Source organism: Panthera leo, chromosome C1 (genome assembly GCF_018350215.1).
Source record: "Panthera leo isolate Ple1 chromosome C1, P.leo_Ple1_pat1.1, whole genome shotgun sequence".
In the NCBI taxonomy this organism is placed as follows: domain Eukaryota; kingdom Metazoa; phylum Chordata; class Mammalia; order Carnivora; family Felidae; genus Panthera; species Panthera leo.
Window position 1 is genome coordinate 216,296,488 of NC_056686.1, and position 14,746 is coordinate 216,311,233.

Below are 14,746 nucleotides of genomic sequence, written 5' to 3' on the forward strand. Positions count from 1 at the left end.
GCCCGAGATGGGCGGGGCGGGTTACGAGAAGGGTGTGCGCGCGTGCCTGCGTGCATGCGCGTGTGTGTGCGTGTCGGCGTGCGTGTGTGTGTCCCTGCACGTGTGTGTGTCAGGAGGGGGCGGCGCGCGCGCCGGGAGGGAGGGAGGGAGATGCGGGTTACAAAGCTGCCACCTAGAGGCGCCTTCCTGCAGTGTATATAACGCAGGTCCGCAGCCGGCGAGCTCAGTCCTGCAAACTGCTCGGCCCGGAGGCGGTGAGCGCGGGGAGCAGTGAGCCGGAGCCCAGCCCGGAGGTAAGGCAGCTGCTCGCGGCAGCCCTGCCGGGAGAGGAAGGGAAGCAAGGCGGGCAGGGTTTCTGCTCTTCAGCCGAGCGGTCTTTTTACCGAGGACTCTCTTTGCATCGCTGTGACTGACGGTTGCCCGGGGCGTGCAGGTCTGGTCTCCGAAAGCACGGGCTGCATGCTGCACGGGCTGCTTTTTTTGCAACGCGCGGTGCTAACGTGGGGCTTCACCTTTGGGCTGCAGAAAGTAAAAAGGGCCGTTTTCCCTCAGGCACTGGTGGACGGCGCGCTCCGTGGGTGTGTTGGCTTTAGGAATCTGGTGTTGATTTGCTGCTGTGGGTGTTGAAGCTCGGGTAAGTGGAGAGCTTAGCAAGAATGCAGACCGTCCGCTCGGCTGGCTCCGAGTTGGCATAGGGAACAGCCTGGCACCATCGCTTAACCTCTCTCGTGCCGGGATACCAGTGGGGAAATAGAATTGGCAGGAAATCTGTAGTTCCAGAAAGACGTACACTTTATTAAGAGGCATCCTCAAGTGAAGCACTGAACTGTGGGATTCCAGAACGTGCTCGAGTTCGGTGCTTTGGGGGATTACCAGATCCTGTAAGCGGGGAAGCTGGGAGGGTGAATGTTAAATGCAGCCCGGTCTTCTGGTGTCTTGATTGCATCCTTGCTGATCTAATCTGAGTAGGTACCGTGCTCTCGGAAGGTAAGTCCAACTTCAACTAGAGAACAATAAAGACACACACAAAAGTCTAGGATTTTGTCGTTTAAATGTACCCTTCGGGTAAAACATGAGTGCTGTTCTATATTGTTAGCTTGCATAAAGATTCAAGGGGTGACTGGCAGGCAGAACTTTGGAGTGAGGTCAAGGGTGGGTGGTTAGCCAAGACTTGTAACTTCCAGAGAGAATGAGAAGTTGTAAAAGTCAGACTGGCTGTCTCCCTCCCCTCCTTTTCTTTTTCTTCTCTCCTCCTCTTTTTTCTTTCCTCTTCTCTTCTTCCTTTCCTTTCTTTTCCTTTCTTTTCCTTTCCTTTCTTTCCTTTCCTTTCCTTTCCTTTTCCTTTCCTTTTTCTTTTCTTTTTTCTTTTCTTCTTTCTCCACCCCCCCCCCCCCAATTCACTTGCTCACAACAGGATCACTAGGTTTTCCAGGAGTGGCAGAGGGCCCCCCTGACATGGTTTATGGCTCTTTGAAGGGATTCGGTGAGCTGACATCCCCTGAAACTTCATTCTGCAAAGTCTCAATGTGGTAACTTTTTCTTTTCTTTTTGAACGCAGATGCTGCCTTTGTGTCCTTTTATTTATTCCAGGAAAATGTGGAGGTCGAATAGGCTTGCCTAGAAAAGAGAGGGCAGGCTGCTGGGGTCTGTGCTTAACTTTCTATAGATTTTTAAATGGATAAACTGCCTGTCCTTTCGTCAGGAGCAAGCTTCCCCAGATGCAGAGCCTTTCTCTAAAGCAAAGTTGCACATAGGCGCTCTAGCTTGGGAACAATTTGCTCTTTTTCTCCGGGTCTCTGGCCATGCACACTTGAATGTGCGGGAGCTGGATGCCACACAGCCTCCTGGGGCTGGGGGGGTGGGGGTGGGGGTGGGGTGGAAGGGCGAAAGAAAATTGAGAAACGCCTGTGTTTTGCTGCCTGTCTGGTTTTTTAGAGGGGCATGCATTGCAGTCATAGTTTTAAAAAAGTTCCAGAAAGTGTGGCCAAGGCAGCATGACGGTGCTTAACTGAGTCAGGACTTTGGAGGTGAGTTTTTCCCTTATTAACAGCGAGTCCTGGGAGAGTTGAGAAGGTATTATGGTTTCTAATCAGACCCAGAACAGGCAAAGTATAGGCTTTCTGGATTGGAAAAAAAAAAAAAAAAAAAAAAAAACCCAAACAAAAAAACCTACTTCATCAGGAACAGTGGCTTTTTGTGTGATCATCGGGGCAGAGGGGTTTCTGTTTTCGGGGAGGCATGTGGGAGCTGGCTGAGGTTACTCGGACCTGAGGCTGGCGGACGGACACTCTAGAAACCCTAAGAGTAAAACCGAGCTGGGGAAAAAAACCCTTCAGGACTTGAGGACTTTAGCTTTCTCTCCGTGGTTTTGCAGGGCACAAATGGAATTTGGAACTGGAAAGCACAGCGTTTGAACTTAGTTTTCCTTTTCGGAACAAGAATGGTGTCAGAACGCCTTCTCGTTGAGTTTCCTGCACGTGGGTAGAGCGTAGAAAGAAACCCGGAGGCTGGGTCACGTCCAGTGTTTCTCACGTCTGGAAAATCAGAGCCCTGGGACACACATTTTCTATTAAAGTAAAAACAAGCAAGCGGAGATAAAGAGAGAGAGAGAGAGAAGAATAGGAAAGGAACAAAAGAGGGGATTGTCTGATTTCGAACACTTGATGGATTTCTTGAAGGGTAGAGGGACTTGAGTATCTCAGTGGTGACTTTGGACAGCTGTTGGCCAGGGACAGATCAAAGGGCAGTGGGCAGCGTGGGGGACCGTGTCGGCCAGACAGACAGCGTCTTCCAATTTTCTTGCTGTAACAGATACCTTTGTGGGGATCTTCCCTGAGTTTTATTAGCAGAGCCTTAAGACTGAGTCGCCTTCTCCTGGGAACCCTATTGTGTCTGGCCGAGGGCCTGGCTGACCTCCCACTGCCTCGTCCAGGTCCTGAGCTGGGTGGGAACTAAGGCTCTGGTTACACCCGGCCAACCCAGACGGCAGCCTTTGTGACGTGGGGCTCTCTGGATCTGCCCTTCTGGGCACAGCCCTGTTTCCCTGTGGGCAGCTGAGCACAATAGACCAGATGGGCTTTCTGGATGTGGGGGTTCATTTTCTCCCCCAAATGCTTAAAGGTGGATGAAGATACCCCACCCCGCATGTTAACAGGAAGCATGGTGAGGACCCCCCGCCCCCCCCCCCCCGCCGCCAGGGGTAGGTGGCCTAGATCTGAATCAGGGTAGGAAGCTTTCTTTCTCCTTGACTCTCTCTTTATGACCTTTGAGTTTCCTGCTGACGTAGAGCAGCCCCTTACGTGTGTAAAGTAAGTATCCGTCTGAGACTGAACGGGCAGTCAAGACAGCATTATTTTTGTTTGCCTGGCACTGGGGGACCCACCAGTCCCCAATCTGTTGTCAGCCCTCGCAGATGGCCGCGGGGAGCCTGCCAGGGCCGGAGCTTTCCTGGACTGCCCCGTTGGATGTAATGCAGCATCGGTAAAAACACCAAAACCGAGGGGCAAACAAAACCCAAACCTCAGCGCTGGGCCGTTGCCTCACGTTTTTAGAGGTAGTGCGGGTTCTCCTTAGCGGACCGCGTGCCGGCTGTGCGGGAAGGTGGGGTGGGGGGGGGACTTTGGCAAGGAGGCCAGAGCACAGCTCCCGCTGGATGAAGTCTCTGGAAAAGTTGCGAAAGGGAAGAGAGCTGATGTTGAGCCACAAACCGAGATCAACTGGTCCCTTGGCCTGGCCTCGGTTTGCGGAGGTTCAGCAGAGAAGGAGGCTGAACAGGGTGATAGGATCTGGACGTCGCGGACTTGCTCTGTGAAATTCTGTCCTGGGGGGACACAGATCCCAAATTGCAGAAAGCCAATAAAAACGGTCACCCGTAGGCAGAGGTCTCCCAAAGAGCCCCGAGGGCTGGAGGGTCCCCCTTAGGGTCCGAGCTGCTGCCTCCCAGCCCTGGCCTGGCCTGTGAAATCGTACCTGCACCACTGGGGACTTCGGGGAGCGCCTTCCTCCCCGCCTGTTTGCCCCCGGCCACCAGAGCACCCGGCTGTGCGCCTTCTCCCGGCTTTGTGGCACCCCTGCCCTCAAAGCCTTTTCTGCCCCAAGCCACTCCCTTGCTCAAAACCCGTGTGGCTCCTGGTGGACTGGCCCAGCCTGACCCCCTCGCTCCCTGCACCCCTGCCCCAGACGGAGTCTTGCGCCAGCTTTCGCGTGCGGGGAGGGTGGCCTCAGCCAAAGTGAGTGATGCTCTTCGTGGTGCCTCATTGGTACACGCCTTCCCTCTCCTTGAAGGCCCCCATAAGCCACTTGAGGGGAAATCCCGCACCTTGCTGCCCATCTCAGTTACTGGCAAGTTCTTGGGGGGCGGGGCGTGGTGATTCTGGTCTGTTATGCCCCAGAGCACTGCCCCTCGCAGAGGAGGCTCCACAAAGATTTGGGGGCCTGGACAGCGTTGATGTTTGTCTCAGTTCGATGAGGGCCTCAGAATCTTCTGGACTCCCATTCCCAGGGATGGCGTCGCATCACTGGGCGTGGCGGAGCCTGCTGAACCCCGCTGACTTACTGACCGTGAGTGCGTTGAGCCCCTGCATTGTGCTGGCCGTGGTGGAAAAAGGTGAAGACGTCGTCGGGGGTGCGGGACTTGGGCAGGAAGAATGTGGAGAGAAGTGAACGCAGTGACACAGAACGGAGACCTGTGGCCTGGGTGGCGGACGAGGAGGGAGAAGCGGGATGCGTTCATTGGGACAGGAGCAGCCAAGGGGTGGGTCGGGAAGAGTCTTCCTGGTCTGGGACGGGAATTTGCAAACACACAGGAGGCAGTTTTGGCGAACGCCAGCCGGTTGCCGGAACACTTGGCAGTCTCCGTCGTGGAGGGACTGACTTTCGGCCAAGGAGAGGACATGTTTACTGCAGGCTGACCGCCACCCCTTGCCTACTAACCCTGGGGACTTCTAATTCTGGCTTGACCCCCCAGCTCACCGGGTGAGCTCAGGAGGACCATTTGGATCCAGACGAATGCCTCGGGCCACTTGGCTGTAGTTCACTCGTTGTCTGGGATACTTGGTTGATGAATAATAAGCCTGAGATAGGAGAGGCTCATCTCCCAGAAAAGTCCTCCGATCGACAAAGAGGAACCTTTCCACCACTAGCGAAGAGGAGTGGTGGATGAGGCCCTTTGCAGACCCCAGGCCGGTGGGGAGGCCCAGACAGACACCGGGTCCTCCGCAGCCATAGGGAAATGGCAGAAGTGTGATGGTCCCTGAGTACAGGTGTGGGACAGGTGACCCCCAAGGGTCCATAGAAAGTGACCCCAGGGGAGAGGAGCGGTCAGTTAAGACTCAGTGAGTGCTGGGGACAAGGGGACGTACAGTGAAAAGTCCGGCTTTTTGTTGTCAGTGGGGTCTCCGTGGTCCAGGAGAATGGAAAGGGAGCCTTTACTGGTCTGTGGAACATTCCTGAATGTACATAATTCTCGAGGTCAAATTTCAAGTGGCACAGAAGTTTAGAGAGTCAAATCGACAATCCCCCCTCCGTCCCCTCCCCCTGTGCTGCCTGCCAAAGTTTTATACTTATCCCAGATCTTTTTTCTGTGGCCTTTGTGCACGTGTATTTGCATATAAAGACACACCCACCTTTTGCTCCTGTTTTACGTAAATGAGATTATGGGACGCAAATGAGATTATGCGCCGCGTAGGCACAGGCACGTCGCCTTCACTTGGGCTACCTTGTAACTTTCCGTGTTCCTAAAGGAGGGTCCCTTTCGTTTTTCTTAGAGCTATGTTATATTTCAGAAGGTGGACGCTTTGACAAACCAGCCCCTGCTGATGGACATCCACGCTGTCTCCAATTTTCTCGCTAACAAATAGTGCTTCAGTAAACACGCTTGCTCGTGCAGTTGGGGACTCCTGAATCTTTCGAGAGGAGCAACGTGTGAACCTAGGTGTCGAAGTGGGTCTCACCCTCCGGCCTCGGGGCTCTGAGTCCGCAGGGAGGTGGGCAGTGTGCAGGTTTGACTGGCCCTGGGAGTTTTTCCCAAGCTCTGGCCCCCACGCTGGCGGGAAAGGACTTGCTGGTTTGTGCACAGCAGAAGGTGACTGGTCCCGGTGGGATGAGGGGTCTCCTGCAGGTCCGGGTGTCATCAGACCTCCGCTGCCTCCCAGCACAGACAGACCAGAGACTGGCTCAGAGGCCTGATGCTTAGACGGGGAGCGCACAGCCTCCGGGGTTCATGTGGAATGCAGTCTGTCTGTCTGTGTACCGGCCGAGGTGACCTCCAGCTTTTGCTGGAGGGCAGCTGAGGAGCTGGTGTGGGACACGCTGGGCGTTAAAGTGGCCCCTGTAGTTCATCAGCACCCCCCTCCCCGGCCCTCTCCACCCTCAGATTTTGCCGGGAGCTTTGTCATCAGGCCTTGCGGGGGACAGCATTTGACAGAAAATGCAGACTGTCTTTGTCAGATCATATTCTCTTCTGGAAACGGCCCTTGATTGTTTCCAAAGCCAAATGCACGGAAGATACCCGCATGACCAGAGGCTAAGCTGTGGTGAGGCCTTTTACTCTCCTTAGGCCCCGTTTAGATTCGTGGAAGGCTTGATTCCTAGTTGGTCTCATCTCCTTGCTGTGCTTCCCTGCTTCTCTTGACCGCTGGGGCCTCCTGCCCTGGGAGGGGGTGCCTGGGAGGCGGGTGCCCCGGAGGCGGGTGGTCAGGGCACAGGCCCCGCCTTCAGCTCCTGGGCCGAGTGGTGGTGGATGATCGGTGATGGACGGGCCAGCTGGCTTTCTCGCTCTAGCCAGGGGCCTCGAAGCCTCTGCTGTGCCCTTCAGCCCATCAACCTTTGCTGGAAGAGCCGTACTGTGTCCCCCCAGACGCAGGCAGAGGACACGTGGATTGGGTGGTGTACCCCACGAAGGCCTAGGAGGACCCGTGATCGCTACAACAGGTTTTCATTGCTCAGAGGGCAGAGGCGGAAGAACCCGGGATGGGGCCCGCACTCTCTCTGGCCACAACTCAAGCTCTGGGAACAGCGATGGTTGGCAGGAGCCCCAGAGGGTCCAGAAGAGCAGGGCGTGGGAGGCAGGTGGCTTCTCATACGCTCCCGCCCTGTGTGGTATGGCTGTGCACGCTGAATAGTGCCCAGCGCCTGTCCACTGGACGGCACGGGAGCCCACTGTCTCCTTGTGGTGAGCAGAGAGGTGGGGGGGCTTGGACCCAGTCACGGTGACAAAGGCTGGGGCGCATTCCTTCCTTTCTGGCCCCCGCCGACAGTCCAGATCTGGGGCTCCGGGGCGTGTCTGCTGAGGCCCTGCAGGGCTGTAGCGGTGAAGGTGGAGGAGGGAGCCCCACCCGGCTCCCGCCCTCCTCTGCCCTCCAGCAGGGGTCCTCTGCTCTGCAGGGACTCTGGGGTCAGATGAGGTCATGAGACGAAAGCACCTTATAAACTAGGCCGTGCTGCAGAATGTGTTTCATTTTAGGGAAATGGGGGGAGAAGGGGTCACCGCCTTGGAACCAGGAAGGAAGCAAAGCTGAAATCCTTGCTTTGTTCTGTTCTGGAATCGGGGGCTTCAGGGGTCGGGGTGGAGAGGATCAGTCCCGGGCAGGTTAGTGGCCAGGGGGACGTGGCAATAGTGGCCTCAAGGCACGGTCTGGGGCTGGCTGTCCACCCTAAGGCCAACCCAGTGGGTCAGGGACCCCTGTCTCTTCTGCTGCCCCGTGTCCCGTGGGGGTCCTCGAGCTGCCTCTTAAGACAAGGTGGTCCGGAGTCTGGTCACGCGAGGAGTTTCTTTGTCTGAAACTTGGTCGTGCTGAGTCTCCCGGGATGCCGTCCTCTGCTGTGGGTCTGGTCCTGCACAAGTTGGTGGTCGCAGGGCACGGGGACCCTCCTGGTGGGCTGCTCTGAGGACCACCAGGCTTCCTGGCTGCGGGCACTTCACGGGGGGCCCAGCCTTCTCCCCTTAGCAGCAGGGACACGGGGGGACCAAGGGGCACTTTCAACCCGCAGAGGAGAAGTGCCCGGGAATCTGCTGGTGATCTCCACTAACTGAGATCCACCTGCTGTGGGTTCGAGGCTGAGGAAGTAGTCAGTCCTGGGAGGCAGTGGGATGTCTCATTGTCAGGGACTCTGTTCATTTATCTGGAAGGTAAACCTATCACCCCGCCCATCTCTGTGCACCTTTGCCTTCCCTTCCAGGCAGGGACGGGCAATTACTTAGGCGGCAAGAGTTAGTTTCAAACGTGGACCAAGAATTAAGGGAGGCTGTGACCTTTGCTAAAGGGTTGGGAGGGGGCGGGGGTGGACTTTTGCAGAGCATGTCCCCTATGTGCTAGACTCTGCACTGGGCCCTTTGGTGCCCGGGTGACTCCGCGATGGCTCTGGTGCCCTGACAGTGCAGCGGAAGACAGGTTAACTAGTCTCAAGTTAACCGCCCATGAGGGGAGCGTCAGGATTCCAACCCAAGAAGGTCTGGTCTCGGGATGGGTGCTTTTCCCGGCTGTGTGTCCTCATACCGTGAGCGTAGCCACCTGAGTACTGACCTGTGCATCCTCCAGGGAGATCACCTAGGTGACCTGGAGTCCACTGTAAATGAACTTGGCACAGAGGCTCGACTCGGGGTGGGTCATTACCCGTGACATGCGGGAAGGAAGCACAAACACCTTCCTCTGTGAGGTGGCTCTCAGCAGGTCGCCCTTGTTCCCACGGTCACACAGTGGGGCTGCTGTCCCGGGGCTGGGTCCTGGAGGGATCTCAGCACCCTCAGGTTTGCGGGGGGGGGGGTCACCCATAGAAGACAGCCCCTGACAGCTCTCACGGTGGGTGCATTTTGGGAGAAATCACGTCTAGGCACCGTGGTACCTGGGAGCGGGATTCCTCTATGGATGTGCAAATGGTGACGATCCCCAGGTCAGCAGGGAAGACGGTGGAGACAGGTGTCTGCCCCCCAGAAGCGTGGCAGGTGGTGACTTTTGTGCTCCGGGTCTTGGCACAAGCCGCTCCCAAAGCAGTTGGATAAATAAAAGAAGGGAACACAGCCGGTTGGTTGCCCTTAGTTGAAAAGCGCGCGGCCCAGCCGGGGACGGGGGGTGCGGGTTTGGGGTGCACCCAGGCGCCCGAGCTGCAGGACGTTGCGTACCGAATGGTCGTCAGGACCGCGGGGCGAAGGCGGCCTGAGACCCGGGCCGACACACACGCGTGCTGCAGGAAGGTCAGAAGCACCGAGTCAGTCACACTTCTGATGCACACTGGGGAGGGAATCCGCAGCGCTGTCATTAAGACCCCAGCACAGGACCCTGGTCATGCAGCATTGCCAGGGACTGATCGACTCTGCCATTCTTTGGGACGTGGGGAAAACGGCTCCGCTGTCCTCCGCGGAGAATGAGCGAGCCGTCAGCGTCGCCTGGGCTGTCAGACGCTTCGCTGGCCCCTGGGCCGTGTTGATTTCACCCCATGGGCGCGGCCGGGCTGCTGACGTCTTGAGAACACAGCCGTGAAAAGACAGAGACAGCGGCCACCCTTGCTGTCTTTAGCACCACGTGGGCTTAAGATTCCGGGTAGGTTTTTCTTGGAGGTGGTGCAGAGCTCCGTCACGGCGGCTGGCTTTTGTCCTTTCTTTGGGAAGCCGCCACCGAGCCCGAGCGGGACAGCCGAGCTTACGGAGCGCCGGAAAAGCACGTGGGCTGGCGCTCCGGCGTTCCCTAACGAAGCCGCTCTTCCGCTCCATCTCTCTTTGTGTGGTTTTTGTGTAGGCCGTCTGCTTCCTGCCCTCGGCACCATGGATCTGCACCTCTTCGACTACTCGGAACCGGGGAACTTCTCCGACGTCAGCTGGCCGTGCAACGGCAGCGACTGCATCGTCGTGGACACGGTGCTGTGCCCCCACATGCCCAACAAAAGCCTTCTGCTGTACACGCTGGCCTTCGTCCACATCTTCATTTTCGTGATCGGCATGATCGCCAACTCCGTGGTGGTCTGGGTCACCATCCAGGCCAAGACCACCGGCTACGACACGCACTGCTACATCCTCAACCTGGCCATCGCCGACCTGTGGGTGGTGGTCACCATCCCCGTCTGGGTGGTCAGCCTCGTGCAGCACAACCAGTGGCCCATGGGGGAGCTCACGTGCAAGATCACGCACCTCATCTTCTCCATCAACCTGTTCGGCAGCATCTTCTTCCTGACGTGCATGAGCGTGGACCGCTACCTGTCCCTCACCTACTTCGCCGGCACGTCGAGCCGCAGGAAGAAGGCGGTGCGCCGCACCGTCTGCGCCCTGGTGTGGCTGCTGGCCTTCTGCGTGTCCCTGCCCGACACCTACTACCTGAAGACCGTCACGTCGGCGTCCAACAACGAGACCTACTGCCGCTCCTTCTACCCCGAGCACAGCGTCAAGGAGTGGCTCATCAGCATGGAGCTGGTCTCCGTCGTGCTGGGCTTCGCCGTCCCCTCCTGCGTCATCGCCGTCTTCTACTGCCTGCTGGCCCGAGCCATCTCGGCGTCCGGCGACCAGGAGAAGCAGACGGGCCGCAAGATCATCTTCTCCTACGTGGTGGTCTTCCTCGTGTGCTGGCTCCCCTACCACGTGGTGGTGCTCCTGGACATCTTCTCCATCCTCCACTACCTGCCCTTCACCTGCCAGCTGGAGAACTTCCTGTTCACGGCCCTGCACGTCACACAGTGCCTGTCCCTGGTGCACTGCTGCGTCAACCCCGTGCTCTACAGTTTCATCAACCGTAACTACAGGTACGAGCTGATGAAGGCCTTCATCTTTAAGTACTCGGCCAAAACGGGCCTCACCAAACTCATCGACGCCTCCAGAGTGTCTGAGACGGAGTACTCGGCCTTGGAGCAGAACACCAAGTGACGCGCCCTGCGGGGTCCCGGGGACCGAAGGTGCCCGTTTTCCACGCGGCACCGGGATGCGTCGTTTCCCGAGCGCGCGGCCAGGGGGCTTCGGGGCCGGGCGCCCGAGTGGCGGGAAGAGGGGAGCGTGTGCCACGGGCCGCCGTGGCGGCTGGCACGCGGCCGTGCGTCCTGGCGGTGTCTCCTCACGCAGCTGTGACCGGCCTGTTGGCCCAAGCCTGCCGCGGGGATGGGCTTGCCTGCACTTGTGTAACATAGGACTTTCCGTGCTCCCCGAAGGTTTTCTATGGCGATTTGTATTTAAATCTTAAGACTTTATTTTCTCACTATCGGTGTACCTGATAAACGTATTTGAAAGTTTAAATATATTTTAAATGTCGTACGGGAGGCACAACGCTGACTTGTATTCAGAGCGTGGTAGTTTGAAGACTAGTTTGACTTCCGTGTTGACTAAGGATGACATTAATTGTTAGCTGGTTTGAAAGGATATATCTATAAATATATAAGTATATAAATATACGCCAGTCTTGGCGGAAAGGCTTTATTTACGATAGTTTTATATCTGTGTGGTGCTTTGGGGTATGGAACAACAAAACGACTCTGTCATGCAGTCTGTGATCTTATGGGTGTTGTAAAAATACGTGAAAAAGGCGAAACAAAGCACAGCTGCCCCGGGCTGCGACGCTGTGCACAAAGCGAGCGGTCTTATTCCAGAAAGTTCTCTCCGTTTGTAAGTTATTTTTTTTTTTAATAAAGTTTTTTTTTTTTCCTAAAAAGGCATTTGAGTCTCAGTTTTAAAAACATGTGTGACATTTAAGTGGCGTGTGTGTGTGGTAATAACGACACATCTGTGCTGCATGTTACGTCGGCCTGACGTGTTTAAAACAAGAACGCTACCATAAAGCAAAACCCAAGGGGTCAGCTTGGAGGCGGTGATAGAAAAGGAAAAACATTTCGTGCTTTTTTTTTTTTTTTTTTTTTTAAATGTCATGTGGTATATTTGTGGGAAAGGAGATGCTGGGTCAGTGTAGCCTTCGAGGCCACGTGCGTGCCGGAAGATTCTCACCTGCCATCAGCCCAGAATTGTCCAGGGCCCGGGACTTTGTGTGTGGCTTGGTGTGTGCCCTCAGGGCCACATGTCACATAGCCCATTGACACTTCCCTGTGAAGTTTTTTTTTTTTAATTTTTTAATGTTTATTTATTTTTGAGAGGAAGAGAGGCAGAGCGTGAGCAGGGGAGGGGCAGAGAGAGAGGGAGACACAGAATCGGAAGCAGGCTCTAGGCTCCGAGCTGTCAGCACAGAGCCTGATGTGGGGCATGAACTCACGGACTGTGAGATCATGACCTGAGCTGAAGTTTGATGCTTAACCGACTGAGCCACCCAGGAGCCCCTCTGAGCATCCAATTTTTAAAAAAAATTTTTTTTAATGTTGATTTATTTTTGAGAGAGAGAGAGACAGAGTGTGAGCCGGGGAGGGACAGAGAGAGGGAGACACAGAATCAGAAGCCGGCTCCAGGCTCTGAACTGTCAGCACAGAGCCCGACGTGGGGCTCGAACCCCACCAACCATGAGATTATGACCTGAGCTGAAGTCGGACGCTTAACCCACTGAACCACCCAGACTCCCCGCTTTCTGTGGTTTTAGGCCCTGCTTTCTCTTCCTGTGTACAGGGCAAACTCTTCATTTAAAAGACAAAACCAATCTGTGACCCTCTTTTTTTTTTTTTTTTTTTTTTTTTAATTTTTTTAACGTTTATTTATTTTTGAGACAGAGAGAGACAGAGCACGAATGGGGGAGGGTCAGAGAGAGAGGGAGACACAGAATCGGAAGCAGGCTCCAGGCTCTGAGCTGTCAGCACAGAGCCCGACGCGGGGCTCGAACTCACGGACCGTGAGATCATGACCTGAGCCGAAGTCGGACGCTTAACCGACCAAGCCACCCAGGCGCCCCAATCTGTGACCCTCTTGAGACCACGCGATGAATGCATTGTCGGCCTGTGCATTACCAAATAAACCCGCTTTACGGGTGGCTTGAGAGAGCACTTTCAGAATGGCCAGTTCTGCTGTGCCCTCACCAGCTCTCTATGGGGCCACAAGAACGGTGGGGACCTCAGCAGGCAGGTGCGTCTGGGCAGGACCTGAGAGGGGGACCCGGCTCCCCAAAGCTGCCCTTTCCCCCTCCAGCTGTGCTAAGGCTGATTTGCACAGAGAGCTGTTTGCCAACACAAGGAGGGACCCGGGCCACGAGCCCCTGTCTCACCTGTGAGTTTGGGGACTGCTACCATAGAGGAGAGCCCCCTGGGCATGTCGGCTCACCCAGACGCTCACGGTGGACTGCCCCCAGCAGCCCCCCTGGGTCCCATAGACCCAGCCTGCCACAGGAGGGCTCCTAGTTCCTCAAAGGGCTTTATGGCTGAGAATTTTGAAACCAGGGTTATAAATCACTCTAAATATCTATGTGACACGCACACATGTTCTCAGGTGCATATGTGCCTTGAGGGTTCTGATTGGGTAGCAATAATATAGATAGTGGGACCACGGCCAACTATGGGCGGAGATCCCAAGAGCAAGGACAAGGACGAGCACAATGACAGACAAGTCAGTAAATCATGACCAGAATATGTGTTCCTGACAGTAGATTGCAACTTGCACTGAGCTTCCTAGCAGCCTAAGCGCAGATAGAAACACGCTCGCCGAGCAGCACATTCAAGGCGGGGGCATACCTGTAGCCACAAGCTCGGCCGTGCAGTACGTGTAACATGAAAACGATTTCAACTTAATTTCTTCTGTCTCGAGGCCCCATCTCCGTCAATTCAGAGATGCTCCCCGCAAGTGCCTAATTTTTCCGAAACCTTGGGTGAGCTCTGCCGGGGGGCACATAGTGACAGAGGTGCGGGGGGTGGGGTGGGGGGCGGTCCTGGCCGTCAGTTCCTGCCAGCATCTTCGGACGTGTCCACTGACACCTGCCAGGTTCTTACGCAGGTCTCCTGCGTGCCACCCTATTTCAGGCTCTCTTTCTGCTGTTTGGCGCCACGCTGGGTCGTGGGGTGCTCGGGTGCTCGGTGCACCGCCTCAACCCTTTTCTGTATTCTGGCCACCCTTAGCCCCACGAGAGTCACCAGCTGCTGCTCTGGCACGGAGGGCCGGTGGGAAGGCGGGCAGACTCTGAACCGACTCTCGACTTACCACGCGGCCCTTGCTGCTTTGTGGGGATTCCCCATCTCCCCACAGACCCCAGGACACGGCGCCCTCGGAGCTCGGTGGGGTTTCTGGCGTGCAAACTCCATCTCAGGGATGCTCCAGTGGCCAGACTGTTTCCGCTCCTAGAAATCCCCTTTCTTCGCCCTGCCTGGGGCTTGAAGACTTGCCCTGATTCATCCCTGGTTATCCAGACCCCAGAGCCTGTCCTTCGATCTGTGGCTGTAACACTGTTCCCGGGAGCAGTGACGCTGGCCTGTGGCTCTGGGGTGGGGCGATGGAGGCACAGGCCGAGGGGTACAGAACTCCGTGGGGGTGGGGGGGTGCTAATCAGTTAATATTAAAGAACTTCTGTCCCTGTCCCACCCACGTGGATGTAGATGTATAGTTGGGAGTTGTGTGCCAGGTTTTGGGTACGGGGTTGACTGTGGGGTGAGGGGCGGGGGGGGGGGGCGGTGGAGAAGGTTTGGGGCAAAAACCCCTGACTCTCCTCAAATTCAGAGTCCGGAGAGCCTGTCGCCGAGATTTCTACCTTTTGAGGTTCATTCCTTTGGCAGCCCTTCTGATGGAAAGATCTTTGAAAATGCCAGATGGTAGTGAAGCTATGCGTTGTTTAGTGCGTGATGGCATGTGGACCCCGGGAAGGGTTACTGGGGCTCCAGCAGAGGATGGGATGTGGGTGGACCCCCCCCCACCCCCACT

General features: G+C 56.1%; 1 protein-coding gene across 2 annotated transcripts; it reads left to right on the forward strand.

The window, feature by feature from the left end:
• Nucleotides 1-209: 209 nt before the first annotated feature.
• On the forward strand, nt 210-11,598 carry ACKR3 (atypical chemokine receptor 3). 2 transcript variants are annotated; one of them, XM_042950632.1, is made up of 3 exons: nt 215-293; nt 553-634; nt 9,732-11,598. In XM_042950632.1, the coding sequence occupies exon 3, from the start codon at nt 9,758-9,760 to the stop codon at nt 10,844-10,846; it is 1,089 nt and encodes a 362-aa protein (XP_042806566.1). In that variant the 5' UTR covers nt 215-293; nt 553-634; nt 9,732-9,757; the 3' UTR covers nt 10,847-11,598. The 2 variants fall into 2 exon arrangements, with proteins under 2 accessions (XP_042806567.1, XP_042806566.1); XM_042950633.1 differs by lacking the exon at nt 553-634 and having other exon boundaries at nt 210-293.
• Nucleotides 11,599-14,746: the final 3,148 nt, after the last annotated feature.

Excerpts from the sequence above, each read along its gene's own strand:
- ACKR3 (XM_042950633.1), top strand. The coding sequence starts at position 9,758 with ATGGATCTGCACCTCTTCGACTACTCGGAACCGGGGAACTTCTCCGAC.